General features: G+C 42.7%; 1 protein-coding gene across 2 annotated transcripts in view; it reads left to right on the top strand.

The window, feature by feature from the left end:
* LOC144670123 (sorting nexin-27-like) overlaps positions 1-17,356 on the top strand; it is a 106,317-nt gene that overhangs the window by 39,867 nt on the left and 49,094 nt on the right. For both annotated transcript variants that reach the window (XM_078532563.1, XM_078532564.1), the window contains exons 2-3: positions 5,591-5,822; positions 7,531-7,723. In XM_078532563.1, coding sequence (XP_078388689.1) covers positions 5,591-5,822; positions 7,531-7,723 — 425 coding nt within the window. The remainder of the gene's footprint in view (positions 1-5,590; positions 5,823-7,530; positions 7,724-17,356) is intronic.

Below are 17,356 nucleotides of genomic sequence, written 5' to 3'. Positions count from 1 at the left end.
CTAAGGTACATTGGACCAGGCATAGTCCATTGAGGCTCCTCCATCATTCAATTAGATCATGGCTGATTTCACTATTTTCCCTGACCTAGCTCTCTATCCCTTTAGATTTTTTCGTAACAAAATTATATCGATCTTGATTCCAATGTTCCCAATGTTAAACCAGCATCCATAGCCTTTTTGCAGGTTGGTCGGGAGGAGAGTTCTGATTTCTGCTACCCTTTGTGTGAAGAAGTGTCTCTGACTTCACCCATAAGACGTAGGAGCATAAGTAGGCCATTCGGCCCATCAAGTCTGCTCTGCCATTCAATGAGATCATGGCTGATCTGATAATCCTCAAATCCACTTTCCTTCCTTTTCCCCATAACCTTTGACTCCCTTACTGATTAAAAATCTGTCTATCTCAGTGTTGAATATACTTAATGACCCAGACTCGAAAGCCCTCTGCAGTAAAGAATTCCACAGATTCACTACCACCTGAGAAGAAATTCCTTCTCACCCCTGTTTTAAATGGGCGCCCCATTACCCTGAGATTATGCCCTCTGGCCCTGGACTCTCCCACAAGGGAAACAACCTCTCAGTATCCACCCTGTCAAGCCCCCTAAGAATCTTATATGTTTCATTAAAGTTCCTCTCATTTTTGTCAACTTCAGTGAGAAAAGGCCCAACCTACTCAACCTCTCCTCATATGAAAATCCCCCCATACCCGGGATCAACCGAGTGAACCTTCTCTGGACTGCCTCCAATGCCAGTATATCTTTTCTTAGATAAGGGAACCAAAATTGTTCACAGTATTCTAGGCGTGGTCTAAGTAGTGCCTTGTGTAATTTTAGCAAGACTTCCCTATTCTTACATTCCATTCCCTTTGAAATAAAGGCCAACATTCCATTTGTCTTCCCTATTACCTGCTGAATTTGCAAGTTAGCCTTTTGGGATTCATGCACAGGAATCCCAAATCCGTCTGTGCTGCAGCCTTCTGCAGTCTTTCTCTATTTAAATAATATTCAGCTCCTCTATTCTTCCTGCCAGAATGCATAACTTCATATTTTCCCACATTATATTCCATCTGCTAAGTTTTTGCCCACTCACTTAATCTGTTATCTCCCTCTGAAGATTCCTTGTGTCACCCTCACCACTCGCCTTCCCACCTATTTTTGTCATCCGCAAACTTGGCGATGGTGCATTCACTTCACTTCCCTCATCTAAGTCATTAATATATATTGTAAATAATTGAGGCCCCAGCACTGATCCCTGTGGCACTCCACTAGTTACAGGTTGCCATCCCGAAAGTGCCTCTCTTATCCCAACTCTCTGTCTTCTATTAGTTAGCTATCCTCTATCCATGCTAATATACTACCCCCAACACCAAGGGCTCATCTTATTAAGTAGCATTATGTACGATACCTTATCAAACGCCTTTTGGAAATTCAAATATATTACATCTACTGGTTCCCCTTTATCTATCCTGCTTGTTACCTCCTCAAAGAATTCTAATAAATTTGTTAGGTATGATTTCCCCTTCATGTTGACTCTGCTTGATTAGATTATGTATTTCTAAATTCCCTGCTATTACATCCTTTTATAATAGACTCCAACATTTTCCCAATGACAGATGTTAAACTAACTGGCCTATAGTTACCTATTTTTTGTCTCCCTTACTTTTTGAATAAGGGTGTTACACTGGCCGTTCTCCAATCCTCTGCGACTTTTCCATAATCTAAGGATTTTTGGAAGATTGCTACCAGTACATCCACTATCTCTGCAGCTACTTCCTTTAATATCGTCCTTTAGCCCCATTCGTTTCCCTAGTACATTTTCTCTAGCGATAGCTATTGTATTTATTTCCTCCCCACCCCTCTTTTGCCCCTTGATTATTTAGCATTTTTGGAATGCTATTAGTATCTTCTACCTTGAAGACTGAAGCAAAGTATTTATTCAACTCCTCTGCCATTTCCTCATTCCCCATTATTATTTCCCCAGTCTCATTCTCTAAGGGGCCTATATTCACTTTGGCCTCTCTCTTCCTTTTTTATATATTTAAAGAAGCACTTATTGTCCATGTTTATATGACTTGCTAGTTTACCCTCAAAATTTATTTTCTCCCCCTTTCTTCCTTGGTTAACCATGGTTGGTTTATCCCCTTCCTTGAATCCCCCTTCCCCACTGGGGTATATCTTTGTTGAGAGTCATGAACTATTTTCTTAACCGTCTGCCATTGTTCATCAACCGTCTTTTCTGCTAGACTCCTTTCCCAGTCCACTCCAGCCAACTCTGCCCTCATTCCTTTGTAATTACCCTTATTTAAGTTTCACAGTTGTTTCCGACTGTTTCTCACACTCAAACGGAAAGCTAAATTCCACCAAATTATGGTCACTGTTTCCTAGAGGATCCTTTACTCTGAGATCATTTATTAAACCTGCCTCCTTACACATTACCAGATCCAAAATAGCCAGATCCCTGGTTGGATTCACAACATATTGTTCTAGGAAACTGCCCCAAATATACTCTATGAATTCTTGCTCGTGGCTGCCTCTGCCAATTTTTTTTTCCCAATCCACATGAAGATTAAAGTCACTCATGATTAATGTACTGCCTTTTTTACATGTCCTCATTATCTCCTGATTTATTCTCTGTCCTACAGTATAATTACTGTCAGGGGGCCTTTGACTACTCCTGCCAATGTTGTCTTCCCCTTGTTACTTCTTACCTCCACCCATATGGATTCTACATCTTCTGATCCAAGATAGTTTCTTGCTATCGTACTTATTCCATCTTGTACTAACAAAGCTACCCCACCACCCTTTTCTTCCTGCCTGTACTTTTCAAAAGTCGTACACCCTTGAATATTTAGTTCCCAGCTTTGATCTCCTTGTAACCATATATCCGTAATGGCTATAAGATCATACCCATTAACCTCTATTTGTGCCATAAATTCATTTATTTTGTTCTGAATACTGCATTCATTTAAGTAAAGGGCCATTAATTTTGCCTTTTTACCATTTTTTACCATAACAGGCTAGCTCTAATTTCATGGTTCTGCCATCTCATTCTGATTTCTCTCACCAGAGGAAATAGTTTCTCCCTATCAATCCTTTACCCTATCAAATACTTTAATCATCTTAAACCCTTGAGATAGATTACCTCTTAATCTTCAATACTTTAAGGGAATAGAAACCTAGTCTGTGCAACCTGACCTCATAATTTAACCTCCAAAGCCTGGTATTATTCTGGCAAATCTGCGCTACAGGCTTTGAGATGAGTATCTGCTTCCTGAGTGTATTTCTAATTCGGAGAGCAGTAAAGATGGGTCAGGCAACATGGCCTGTTTCTGTGCCATAATATTTGATAAATAACAAGCTATTCAATGTTTTTAACAAATTGTTGCTAAACATTGGGACTGTTGATTTACAAACATACGACGATAGACTATAAATGATCTTCTGATCCATCCAGTCTGTCCTATACAATTGCGTTGCCTTGTGGCTCACTATATGGACTCCACAAGTCACTTGAAAGCCATGAAAGCCTTTCTCTGGGAAAGGTGAAAAAACAGATTTTGTGCTCAAGGTTCTGATTTAAGATTGAACACAAAGCGAGGTGTTGCACAGTCTTGCTGGTCGGGAGCTGTTCACTGTGTGTGTGTAACTCTTTCGAGTACATTCACAGTTCTTGGTTTCCGGGAGTGGGACATGAACCCACAACCTTCTGATTCAAAGGCGAGGGTGCTATGAACTGAGCCACAGCTGACACCTCCCACTGTGTGTGTGTATCCGGCCTGGATGTAACCCTCTTCCAATTGGTATGATTTTCACCATTAACAGCTGCCAGCACTTTAGGCAGGCAGCAGGAAGTTGTGCAAGAGTTTCACAACAATGGGCTGCAGCCACCGAGCTCATAGGAGCTGCGATTAGCCTCATTTCTCACTTTCATATCTTTGCCCATACGGTTGGTGACACATTTGATTCTTAGCCGGACCATGGCAATTCTGTTCACAGGTCACTTAAGCCCCTCAGTTTGGGCAGGCCAGCTATGAAAGACTAAAACTGGAATAATGACTGTTTGTATAGGTTTCAATTTGTAAGCTTTTTGCTCTTAAGGCCGGGCGAGAGGACAAAGGAAGGATTGCCCTTCCTGTTGGCTCCTGATCGGGTGGCAGTTACAATGAGTGCCCTGGTTTCTTGCTGAGGGGAAGACTGTGGCTGAGCGACAGCAGCGGAGAAGAATTTAAAATAAAATAACTAAAGCTGAGAGTCGTTGTATATGATTTTATTTAAATACGAGTTCAACAGTAATGAGGGCAACGCTAAATAAGTGGAGGTTACTGATTCCTTTCGCAAGCTTAAACAGGCATAGTTTAAGCTCTTTTGCAGATCTGCTAAGTGTAGAGGGGACTGTCATGAATAGACAAATCCAGAACTTTCCAAGTTTGTGTTTAAATTTGGGATGATGCTGCAGTTCGCTGCACGGTGAATGTCACAACCCCGCTCCAAGTATCCCATTGTAACTAGTCCATTAAAGTCTTTTAACAGTGTTCAAAATACTTGTTCGTGTGGAGATTTCCTCAAGCACGCTTCTTGTAGATTGTAGTATTTCTACCATCTGCCTTGATACAAAAGGTGTTAATTTTATAGCAGGAGCTTGCTCTCCATAGCGTACTGTGCCTTTAAATTCTCAAACCTGTATTTCAACCCATCGTAATTGAGGGATGTATGCTTAGCATTACCCCCTCCACTGGATGTTTTCCAGAGGTTAGACATAGCGTAGACCCTGTGGATGACAAAGTGACATGGCCTGTTGAACAGTCACATACTCATGCGTCATTTTCCATAAGTATCTGTAATGTATCATCCAACACCTAGAAATGTTTGTCGACTAGTCTAGTTCTGGGTCTTATTGCTGTGTTTGATTTGCAGACTAGAGGTGTTCTTTGTTTTCCTGTTACTTGCTGAGTTAACCTGCCTGTGGTCCTTTGTGAACTATGCCTAATTACTTAGATGGCATTTTAGACACAAGATTAAATGGAAGAAGGCGTCAACAAACAGGATCAACAAGCATCTTTCTATAATTAAAAAAAAAAACAACAGCTAACTAGGCTCAAAACATTTGATATTTAATAAGTTGATGCAAATTGACAGACAACATATTGACCTTGTATGAATTTCAAGCCCTATGGAAAGAAAAGCGAGGACCTGCATTTACATAGAACTTTACACATGGCACTTTCAGCCATTTAATTACTTTTGGTATAGTCACTTTTTATAGGTAAGTGCTACAGCAAACTTCAACATGGAAAGATCCATGAACAACAAATTGTTCTGCTTTTAATGGTGTTAGTTTAGGAATATGTGGTGAATTTCCCAGCTCCTCTTTGAATAACGCAATGGGATCTCTTACATCTACTTAAATGGGCCTGGATTTAGCATCTCATTCAGAAGATAGCACCTAAAACAGTGCAGCACTCCATCCGTACGGCACTGTTTAATATGCTGAAATTCTGACTGTCACCTTGAACCAGTTGTCTGCATAACCACAATGTGTTGCAGTTCCTCCGTCTGTTATAAATTTCTAACAATGCTGTTCATTGCCTTTCCAGGAATGGCGTTAATGTTGAGGGAGCGACGCATAAACAAGTTGTAGACCTGATTCGGGCCGGAGATCGGGAGTTGATTCTGACCGTGCTGTCTGTTCCGCAACAAGAAGCCGATCGGCTCGATCCTGGTGATGACTCCTCCGGGAACATCTACTATGACTACAGTGAGAAGCGAGCAGTGCCAATCTCAATCCCTGGCTACAAGCATGTTGAGCGGAATGGGGAGAGATTTGTGGTGAGTAATTGGGTTTTCCAACTGGCTTGCCACTCCTTTTGATAAGTCCAACGCTAGATCAACAGATTTGACCTTTATTGTACATTCAACACAGCAAGCTTGGATACTCTGACAAATGCCAGTTAATGGGATTTTTATACAAATGATTTGCCAACAAACAATAAGGCCTTGGCACAGCCTTTCTATTTGCTTTTGTAGTCTGGGCCGTGTTGACAAGGCTACATTTACTGCCCATCCCTAGTTGCCTCAAGGGCACCAAAGAGATGTGGACTGGAATCAAGTGGCCTGACCAGGTAGGGTGTTGGTGAACCAGTCAAGAGGAAAGAAAACTTATTGTTATATAGCCACTTGCACAATCTCAGGATTACCCAATCTGCATTACTGCCAATAAAGTACTTTTTGAAGTGTTGCAATGGAGTAGGAAACACAACAGCCAATTTGTACACCAGAAGCCCCCACTATTATATGACAGCCCAGCAGCTTTCACGGTCATTTTATTCTGGTCTTGTTTTACCATATTTGTTCAATTTCTCATCTCACTGTGACGGAAGTTGAAGTCACTTCAGTTGTTAACCTGGGGTTTGCACAGATGCTGTGATTATTAACCATCTGCTGAGTGAGCTTTCGTGGACCATTGTTATTTATCAGTGCCCAACTGACTGGTGGTTGTTGAACACTTACTGCCCGATGCAGCTGTATTTCTACCATGCTCACGTTACAGAGTGCAAGAAAAATTGGCAGCAGACTGGGAAAAGGTCAGGGTTTTTAGGCACCTTTTAAAAGTAGGGAAGGATTTTTGGGATGGAAGCAATAGTCTCTCTGACTCTAGAAGCATGCAAGAGTTTAGGAAAACTTTCAAAAAAAAAAATTTTATGGGATGTGAGCATCGCTGGCTGGGCCAGCATTTGTTGCCCACCCCTAATTGCCCTTGAGAAGGCGGTGGTGAACCGCAGCCTTAAACCGCTGCAGTCCATGTGGTGTAGGTACACCCACAGTACTGTTAGGGAGGGAGTTCCAGCATTTTGACCCAGCAGCAGTGAAGGAACAGTGACATGTTTCAAGCCAGGATGATGTGTGGCTTGGAGAGAAACTTGCAGGCACTGTTCCCATGTATATGCTGCTCTTGTCCTTCTAGTAGTAGAGGTCACAGCTTCGGAAGGTGCTGAATTAAATGAGTTTCATTATGATTGAAGAAGGAAGTACTTTTATATATGATCTCAGGATGCCCTAAGCTGCTTCACAATGCAATGAAATACTGTTGAAGTGCAATCTCCGTTGTAATATAGTAAAATGTTGCAGGCAGTTTACACACAAACAACCATGAGATATGTAACTAGACAATTTATTTATTTTAATGATGCTGGAGGAATAAACAGCAAGAGAGATCCCCTGCTGCACTTTGAATTGCATCGTGGGGTCATTTACGAAAGGGCAGACATGGCCTCGGTTTAATGTCACATCTGTAAGACTGCACCTCCAACTTTGCAGCACTGCCCCAGTGTGTCAGCCTGGACTATGTGCTTGAGTGAGAGGAGTAGGATTTCAACCCACAACCTACTTGCTCAGGGGCAAGATTGCTGCCCACTGCACCATATTTAAAATAAATATACTTGAAAATATGAAATATTGATAGCTAAAAGTTGTTTTCATATTTTTTTTTTTGAACTGTTGCAGCAATCTCCAACCTGCTAATGCTGCTTTGTTTTAGGTCTTCAACATTTACATGGCTGGACGTCAGCTCTGCTCTCGACGCTTCCGTGAATTCACTATCCTTCACCAGAATTTGAAGAGGGAATTTTCTGACTTCCATTTCCCAAAACTCCCGAGGAAGTGGCCATTTTCACTCTCAGAGCAGCAGTTGGATGCCAGGCGGCGAGGCCTGGAAGAGTATCTTGAGAAAGGTGAGCTTGGCACTCTATGCCTATTACAAGTATTGCTGGTATCTATATAAGCAACTTTACCACAGTAAAACATGTCATGGTGCTTCAGAGATGATGAGCACACAGCAGGAGTTATCGTTGAAAAAGGTGCGTGAATGCATAGCCAAGGCAGGAGAATGATGTTGGTTATATAAATAGAGTGCTTGTGTGGGAGGAGGTGCACCATTTGGGACACGTGAAGAGGAAATGGTATTCTGCTTACAGTGCATTGTGGTGAATAACCATGCTGGATGAAAATCTCCACTCCTTATGTGACTAACTGTTGTGTTTCTCAAATAAAAACAAAGTGCTGGAAAAACTCAGGTCTGGCAGCATCTATGGATAGAGAAATGGAGTTAACGTTTTGAGCCTGTTTGGGTCTTCTGAAGAAGAGTCATATTTGGACTTGATACGTTGGCTGTTTCTTTCTCCACAGATGCTGCCGGACCTGCTGAATTTTTCCATCACTTTGTTTTTATTTCAGATCTCCAGCAGCCACAGCATTTTGCTTCTTTCTGTTTTTCTACCTGCTTTAATTCTTCTTGTTGCCAAGTGCCTGTTCCTGGGGTAAAGCACATGTTAAAGTAAATGATACATAAGGCTGTTCAGGAGGTGTCAGCTACGGCTCAATGGGTAGCACTCTCTCCTTCGGGTCAGGTGGCCGTTGGTCGAGCCTCACTCTAGAGACTTGAACACAAAATTTAGACTGACACTCCACTGCAGCACTGAAGGAGTGCTGCACTGTCTCCTGACCAATAGTTATCCCTTAACCAATAACTCCAAAAACAGATTGTCCAGTCATCTGTGCCATAGTTTGTGGGACCTTGTTGTTTGCAAACAACTGGCTGCTGTGCTTCCTACATTAAAACAATGAGTACCCTTCAAGAAAGGCTTCACTCAAACACTTTGGAACACCCTGAGGTTGTGAAAGGCGCTATGTAAACGCTGCCTTTATTGGCACAGGTGCTACAATGAGGTAAGTGATTTCAAACCTTGCTCTGGTAAGAATGTTTATGCAGTGCTGATAATGCAAATACTTGGTATTTTGGAAAGCCGATGATTTTAGTAACTGTGTGCTAATGGTGAGTGTTACACTAGCAGCTGTATGTTAACTGGCCCACTTGTTGGCTTTCTCATGGGCACTAATGATTGCCCTTTTAGTTAAATTCTTCTCCAAGATTCATTACTGGAGCTTACCCACTAATTCTATTTTTAATCACCTCACAAAGGGCTATTTGTCCATACCATTGGGCAGCTCCTCTGAAGTAGCCTTCACTTGGTAAAGTAACTTGACAATGCTATGTTGTAAATCTCAGAAATTGCTGTTGATAAGTTGAGTTGTAACACTTCATTGATTGAAATTGATTTGGATAAAGCTGACAAACTTGTGTATGAATGCCTGTGTGCAGCATGCAGTGTGTAGTTTTGAGTAATTATACCCTCTTGAAAGAGGGTATAATCTTTCCTTGTAAAGGACCATTTGTGGATGGTTCACTAAAAGTGGCCAAGGTAACCCAGCCTTTAACAACCACAGGGGTATCAAAGGAGCTGACAAATAACATCAGTCCCATCTTCACAGAATGGTTACAGCAGAGGAGGAGGCCATTCAGCCTGTCATGCCTGTGCTGGCTCTCCAAAGGAGCAATTTATCTAGTGCTATTCCCCAGCCTTCTCCCCGTAGCCTGCACCGTCTTCCTTCTTGGATAGTAATCCAATGATCTTGACACACAAACTACAGTCACTAGATAAAAGAAGGACTAGAGAGACACAAATATGCTAATAGGATAAGAATGATCCAGGGAACTGCTGAGCTGCGAGATCAGCATCAGTCAGTGGACATATTCAATGTAGCTAAATAGCGAAGCAGCAGAAATTCATAGATTGATTTGAGGAGTTGTCAGCAGATGTTTACAGATGCCAACAAATGCTGGGCAGATCCAGATGTTTGAGGATTTAATTGAGTCAGAAGGTCAGAGTTCAATAGATTTCATGCACATTGAGTTCAGGGCATTACTTATCACATGGAAAATGACAAAATAGAAAGGTATGGAATTAGGAGGGAAGCTTTTGAAATGGAGGCCTAGATGGTTGAATCTGAGGATGCAAAGAATGGTTGTTGGAGCAACAACTATGTGAAGACAGGTGGCCAGTGGAGTTACATTGGTGGTTGGTTCTTGGGCTGTAGTTTACTATGTGCATTTTAATGATTTAAAGGGCGAGGTAAAGGTTGCTGATATCCCAAGTTGGGAGGGGCAGTAGACTGATAGGACTGATAGGAGCAAGCAGTCCAGTTACCAAAGAGATAAAAACTGAAAATGCTGGAAATATTTAGCAGGCCACGCAGCATTGGTGGAGAGAGAAAACGGTCAATGACCATTTATTAGTTACCAGACAGATATGGAGAAGTTGGCAGCTGTTAGGCCAAAGAGCGGGAGGTGAAACTGGGATAAGTACAAATTGTTGCAAGACAAAATAAATAGGCACCTTGTACGGGAAGATAGGACAGCAGAGGGATCTGTAAGTTTTAGCAGAGAAGTGCATAACTTGGGAATCGTTCACCTGAGGACAGACAGCCTCAGTTTAACCTCTTATCCCAAAGGTTGAAACTTTGACAGTGCAACATTCCTTTAGTGGACACTCAGAGAGGTGCTGTGAAGAGGCAAGGGTCAGTGTATTTTTTTATTCATATGATGTGGGTGTCGCTAATGAGGCCAGCATTTATTCACTATTCTTAATTGCTCTTGAGAGGATGGTGCCTTGAATCATGCAACCCATGTGGTGTAGGTACACCCAGGGTGCTGTTAGGCAGTGTGTTCCTGGATTATAACACAGCAACAATGAAGGAATGGCAATGTATGTTTAAGTCAGGGTGGTGTGTGACTTGGAGGGGAACTTGCAGATTGTGGTGTTCCATGCATCTGCTGCTCTTGTCCTCCTAGGTGGTAGAGATGGTGGATTTGGGAGATGCTGCCAAAGGAACCTTGGTGAGTTGCTGCAGTGCATCTTGTAAATGGTACATAGTGCTGCCACTACAGGGTGGTGGATGGGGTGAAGATGAAGTGGGCTGCTTTGATCTGGATGGTGTTGAGCTCCTTGAGTGTTGGAGCTGCACTCATCCAGGCACATGTATTCCATCACGCTCTTGACTTGTGCCTTGTAGATGGTGGAAAGGGCTGAGGGGAGCTTCCAACTAGTACAAAGGACAGTGATACATTGAACAGTGTGTCACAGCTTAACAGTGAAAGAGGATGGAAGATTAAAAGGGGGATAAAAAACAGTGAAAGGGAATTAGCAGAAAGACAATTGCTGCAAAAGAGATTTTTTGGACTTTTCTAGTGCCGCGGGACATCAGATGTATTATCCACTGTGTGTTAGCTGATATGCTTTCTTCATTGTGAGTAGTGCCACAGGGTGTTACTGTTGCAGTTTTCTAAAGATGATATTTGAGAGAGATTTTGGCCTCGGACAGCTTCTGTCAAGCTGCTAATGGGCTGACCCCTGTCCTGCCGGGGGAAATGACCATTGAAAGGTCTCTTTATATCAACTGTGGTGCTGTGCCAAAGAGAGCATGTGAAGGTCCCGTCATCAGTACTCGTTCTGAAAGACATCAGTTTCCTTGCTGTGAATGCGTGTATTTGTGTCGATATTATCAGGGGACATGTGGGGAGTGTTGATGTTATCGGGGTGCTGGCAGGAAGAAAACGCAAAGATGAATTTTGATGACATTTGACTTGAAGTAACTATTCTTCACTAATGACTGTACAAAATCATCCTTCAGCTTCCTTAAGCATGCCATACACAATTCTTAAAGTGCTCTATTTTATGCCACAAGTGAGTGCATGATGAATCTAATACATTAGAAACAGAAGAATTTATAATTATAGACTGAAATGGGAGAATTGATAATAGAAAACAAGGAAATGGTAGAGCAATTAAACAACGATTTTAGTTTTCTCTTCACGGAGGAAGACACAAATAACTTCCCAGGAATATGAGAGAACCAAGGGTCTAGTGAGAAGGAGGAATTGAAGGAAATTAATATTACTAAAATAATAGTGCTGGAGAAATTAATGGGACTGAAAGCTGATAAATCCCCAGGGTCCGATAATCTGCATCCCAGGATATTAAAGGAAAAAGTGGATACATTGGTTGCCATCCACCAAAATTCTGTAGATTTGTGAGCAGTCCTGGCATATTGAAGGGTGACAAATGTAACCCCATTGTTTAAAAAGGGAGGGAGGGAGATAACGGAATTATAGACCGGTTAGCTCAACGTCAGTAGTAGGGAATATGCTAGAGTCTGTTATGAAGGATGTGATAACAAGACACTTAGAAAATATCAATGGGATTAGGCAAAGTCAGCATGGATTTATGAAAGCGAAATCATGTTTGACAAACCTACTGGAGTTCTCTGAGGATGTAACTAGCAGAATAGATAAGAGAGAATCAGTGGATGTGGTGTATTTGGATTTTCAGAAAGCTTTTGATAAAGTCCCGCATAAGAGGTTAGTGTGTAAAATTAAAGTACTTGGGATTGGGGATAATATATTGGCATGGATTTTTTTTACTCATTCATGGGATGTGGGCTTCGCTGGCTGGGCCAGCATTTATTGCCCATCCCTAGTTGCCCTTGAGACGGTGGTGGTGAGCTGCCTTCTTGAACTGCTGCAGTTGAACCATGTGTAGATACACCCACAGTGCTCTTAGGAAGGGAGCCACAGGATTTTGACCCAGCGACAGTGAAGGAACGGCGATATATTTCCAAGTCAGGATGGTGAGTGACTTGGAGGGAAACTTACAGGCGGTGGTATATCTATCTGCTGCCCTTGTTCTTCTAGACGGTAGGTTTGAGAATTGGTTAGCAGACAGGAAACAGAGAGTAGGAATAAATGGGTCTTTTTCGGTGTGGCAGGCGGTGACCAGTGGGGTACCGCAGGGATCAGTGCTTGGGCCTCAGCTATTCACAATATATATCAATGATTTGGATGAGTGAACCAAATGTAATATTTTCAAGTTTGTTGACAACACGAAACTTGGTTGGAATGTGTGCAATGAGGAAGGTGTTAAGAGGCTTCAAGGTGATTTAGACACATTGAGTGAGTGGGCAGATACAGGCAGATGCAGTATAACGTGGATAAGTGCGAAATTATCCACTTTGGGAGGAAAAACAGAATGGCAGAGTATTATTTAAATGGTGATTGATTGGGAAATGTTGATGTACAAAGGGACTTGGGTGTCGTTGTACATCAATCACTGAAAGCAGGCATGCAGGTGCAGCAAGCAGCTAGGAAGGCAAATGATATGTTGGCCTTCATTGCGAGAGGACTTGAGTACAGGAGTAAGGATGTCTTACTGCAGCTGTGCAGGGCCTTGGTGAGACCACACCTCAGGAGTATTGTGTGCAGTTTTGGTCTCCTTACCTAAGAAAGGATATACTTCCTATAGAGGGAGTGCAGCGAAGGCTCACCAGGCTGATTTCTGGGATGGCAGGATTGTCGTATGAGGACAGATTGGACCAACTAGGCCTTAATTCACTGGAATTTAGAAGAATGAAAGGAGATCTAATTGAAACATATAAATTTCTGACAGGGATGGACAGATTGGATGCAGGGATGATACTTCCTCTAGCTGGGGGAGGGGTCCACAACAAGAGGTCACAGTCTCAGGATATGAGAGGAGAAATGTCTTCACTCAGAGGGTGGTGAACCTATGGAATTCTGCACCACAAGCCTGTGGAGCCATGTCACTGAATATACTGAAGAAGGAAATAGATTTCTGGACTCTAAAGGCCTCAAGCAGTATGAGGAGAGCGCAGGAGTACGGCATTGAGATAGATCATCAGCCATGATCATATTGAATGGTGGAGCAGGCTCGAAGGACCGAATGACAACCTCATTTTCTATGTTTCTTTACTTATCTTACCAATTTAGCACTGACAAAGCTGTTCTTTATCATGTTATTCTCTCATTGAGGTTTGATCTCCTCTGCTGATTATAGCAAGCCTTCAGTCGATGCCAGTGTAATGAGAAGATTTGCAATAAGCTCATTATAATGCTGTTTTTCTTTCCATTTTTAATTTTACACCTTCAGGTCATCCAACGTCGTAGGTGTCTTCACCAGACTCCTGCTAGAGTTGGTCTTGAACTACCCGATTATTTTATTTTCCTCTCTGTGCAGAAAGCTGGCTGCCTGGAGAGTCTGAGGCTCATTCTGTGCACAAAGACCAGCTTTGCAAATTTATCTGCATCAAAAGAAAAAACAGATGCAGCTTTTTAACTTGCACAGAGCAAACCAGATTCTTGAACTAGTCACATGAACCTGAAGTGTTATCTTGTCTGTCTGAGAGAAGATGACGGTGTAGTAATATCACTGGACTAGTAATCCACAGGCCCAGGCTAATGCTCTGGGGATGTTGGTTTAAATCCCACCATAGCAGCTGGTGGAATTTAAATTCAATTAATAAAATCTGGAATATAAAGCTAGACTCCGTAATGGTGACTCCGAAACTATCATCGATTGTTGTAAAAACCTCTACAAGAGGACCTTGTAAAATGCTAAGCAATCCGAATGATATCCATTATAAAAGGTCATTCTTTAGGTTATCAGGCCACAAACATTTGATGTGCTGGATTGCAAAGCCTTGGGGATTGTGTAGGACAAGGCTTTGTATGAGATTCGAAAAACTCAGCAGGTCTGGCAGCATCGGCGGAGAAGAAAAGAGTTGACGTTTCGAGTCCTCAAGGGTCATGAGGACTCGAAACGTCGACTCTTTTCTTCTCCACCGATGCTGCCAGACCTGCTGAGTTTTTCCAGGTAATTCTGTTTTTGTTTTGGTTTTCCAGCATCCGCAGTAGTTTTCTGTTTTTATATTTGTATGAGATTGCACAGCTTAAAGCACAGGGGAGTGAAGGCCACCGAAGTAGCTCTCTGATCTAGTGTTTCATGCAACTCACAAAGCTGGAAACTGTGGGAGCACATAGCTGCAACTGGAGATGTGTAATCAAGCTCCATTTTCCATGTAAGGGTAGATGAGAGCCACGGAACAATCTCTAACAGGGGAAGTTGGTGTTGGTGCTTCTATCAGTGGTTTGATGAATGCTGTTGTCAGGAACTTCAAGCATATCTGAAGTTGTAGTGCTCCATTTTGAAAATTACGCTGTGTTGGGACAATCTTCTCCAGTCCCAATGGAAAGGGATGTTCAAAGGGAACTTGAGGCTGTCAGGGAGATATAATAAATTCCAATTACATTGAAAATTATTGTAAAATAGTGGTATGTGTCTGACGTGCCTACATATTTTCCCCATTGAATGCAAATTCCCATTGTTTCACCAAGTCTTTGGGCTTTATCTTCCTGATAATAAAAATCTCTCATAGCACTAGGCTTTACCAGTAATCTTTGGTAAAATAAACATACTGTTTCTAAACTTCCCCTGGCTAGGTGGCACATTTCACCCCTCCTTTGAAAACAATCTAGTTTGGCTTATTTAAAAATGCAAATATCCTTTTACATTTTAGATTCTAAACTTCCCCCATGTTTACATCAAAGCCTTCAGACCAGCTGCGCGCACACGTGCACAGGCACACGCACACACATGCACATACACACACACAACCATGTTCATTCCTTTAGACTTTGTAGTGGTTTAATGCAACTGAGTTACTTGCTAGGCCGTTTCAGAGGGCAGTGAGTCTGGTGTCACATGTAGGCCCGACCAGGTAAGGACGGCAGAATTCCTTCCTTAAAGGAAGTTAGTGAACTAGGTGGGTTTTTTCAACAATGGTTTCATGGTCACTATTACTGAGTCAAGCCTTTTATTTTAATTCCAGGTTTATTAATTGAATTTAAATTCCACCAGCTGCCATGGTGGGATTTTAACCCATGTCCCCAGAGTATTAGCTAGGACCTCCGGATTACCAGCCCAGTGACATTGCCACTACACCACAGTCTCCCCAGACCTATACTTCCATTGAGCGCAGTTCACTGTGAGGAGCATAGGATCTTGGAATTACCCTTCTAGTATTCTATATCTATCACATTGGACAGTAGCCCAACAGATGAAATGTGTGGACATGCTGCAAGAGCAGTGCGCCACCCTGTCCATGTCTGAGTCTCAAAACCAAACTAAGGTGGAGGGTGGGAGCAGTTCTGGTGGGTGGGCTCCAGCCAATTCCATCTAGTAATTAAGTATCCTGGGGGCTTTATAGCGGTGCACGCCTCTTTGCATAAGCCCATCACACAAGGATGTGGATTAAGCCAAGAGTGAACATGATATGCAACACATGAACGCCCAAGAATATGTTGTCTCTAGCGCTGGGCAGGCTGCCTTCTTAAGGGGTCTCTACCATCTGAAATCAGTTATCCAGTGTGAAGGCAATAAGAAAACTCTGGGACTTGGTATGACTCCTGGGAAGTGTTACCTGGAGTCCGGGCATAGGTTTTTGCATTCAAGTATCCAAAGCTTAGTGATTGGGATGAGGAGCGACAAACCAAGAAGCCCTGTGTCTACAATTGAACTGGGAGATGGTTGTAGTTTCTAAAGATGTAGGTGTCAAAAAGGAACCAGATACATGGGGTTAAGGAGAAACTGCCTGTGCCTTGCCAGACCTTGATGGAGAAAGCAAGCAACACTTGAGGGCCATGGTCATCACAGAACCTCAGTGCAGAAGAGGCCCTTCGGCCCATCAAGTCTGCACCGACACGTGAGAAACACCTGACCTATCTACCTAATCCCATTTACCAGCACTTGGCCCATAGCCTTGAATGTTATGACATGCTAAGTGCTCATCCAGGTACTTTATAAAGGATGTGAGGCAACCTGCCTCCACCACCCTCCCAGGCAGCGCATTCCAGACCGTCACCACCCTCTGGGTAAAAAAGTTTTTCCTCACATCCCTCCTAAACCTCCTGCCCCTCACCTTGAACTTGTGTGCCCTCATGACTGACCCTTCAACTAAGGGGAACAGCTGCTCCTTATCCACCCTGTCCATGCCCCTCATAATCTTGTACACCTCGATCAGGTCGCCCCTCAGTCTTCTCTGCTCCAACGAAAACAACCCAAGCATATCCAACCTCTCTTCATAACTTAATTGTTTCATCCCAGGCAACATCCTGGTGAATCTCCTCTGCACCCCCTCCAGTGCAATCACATCCTTCCTATAATGTGGAGACCAGAACTGCGCACAGTACTCCAGCTGTGGCCTCACCAAGGTTCTATACAACTCCAACATGACCTCCCTACTTTTGTAATCTATGCCTCGATTGATAAAGGCAAGTGTCCCATATATATTTTTCACCACCCCACTTACATGCCCCTCTACCTTCAGAGATCTATGGACACGTACGCCAAGGTCCCTTTGTCCCTCAGAACTTCCTAGTGTCATGCAGTTCATTGAATACTTCCTTGTCAAATTATTCCTTCCAAAGTTATCACCTCACAGTTTTCAGGGTTAAATTCCATCTGCCACTTATCTGCCCATTTGACCATCCCGTCTATATCTTCCTGTAGCCCAAGACACTCAACATCACTGTTAACCACCCGGCCAATCTTTGTGTCATCCGCAAACTTACTAAGCCTACCCCCCACGTAGTCATCTTTGTCGTTTATATAAATAAC

This window comes from Cetorhinus maximus, chromosome 30 (assembly GCF_964194155.1).
Source record: "Cetorhinus maximus chromosome 30, sCetMax3.hap1.1, whole genome shotgun sequence".
Taxonomy (NCBI): domain Eukaryota; kingdom Metazoa; phylum Chordata; class Chondrichthyes; order Lamniformes; family Cetorhinidae; genus Cetorhinus; species Cetorhinus maximus.
Note: the sequence above shows the minus strand (reverse complement) of the source record. Positions and strands in the feature narration are given on the sequence as shown.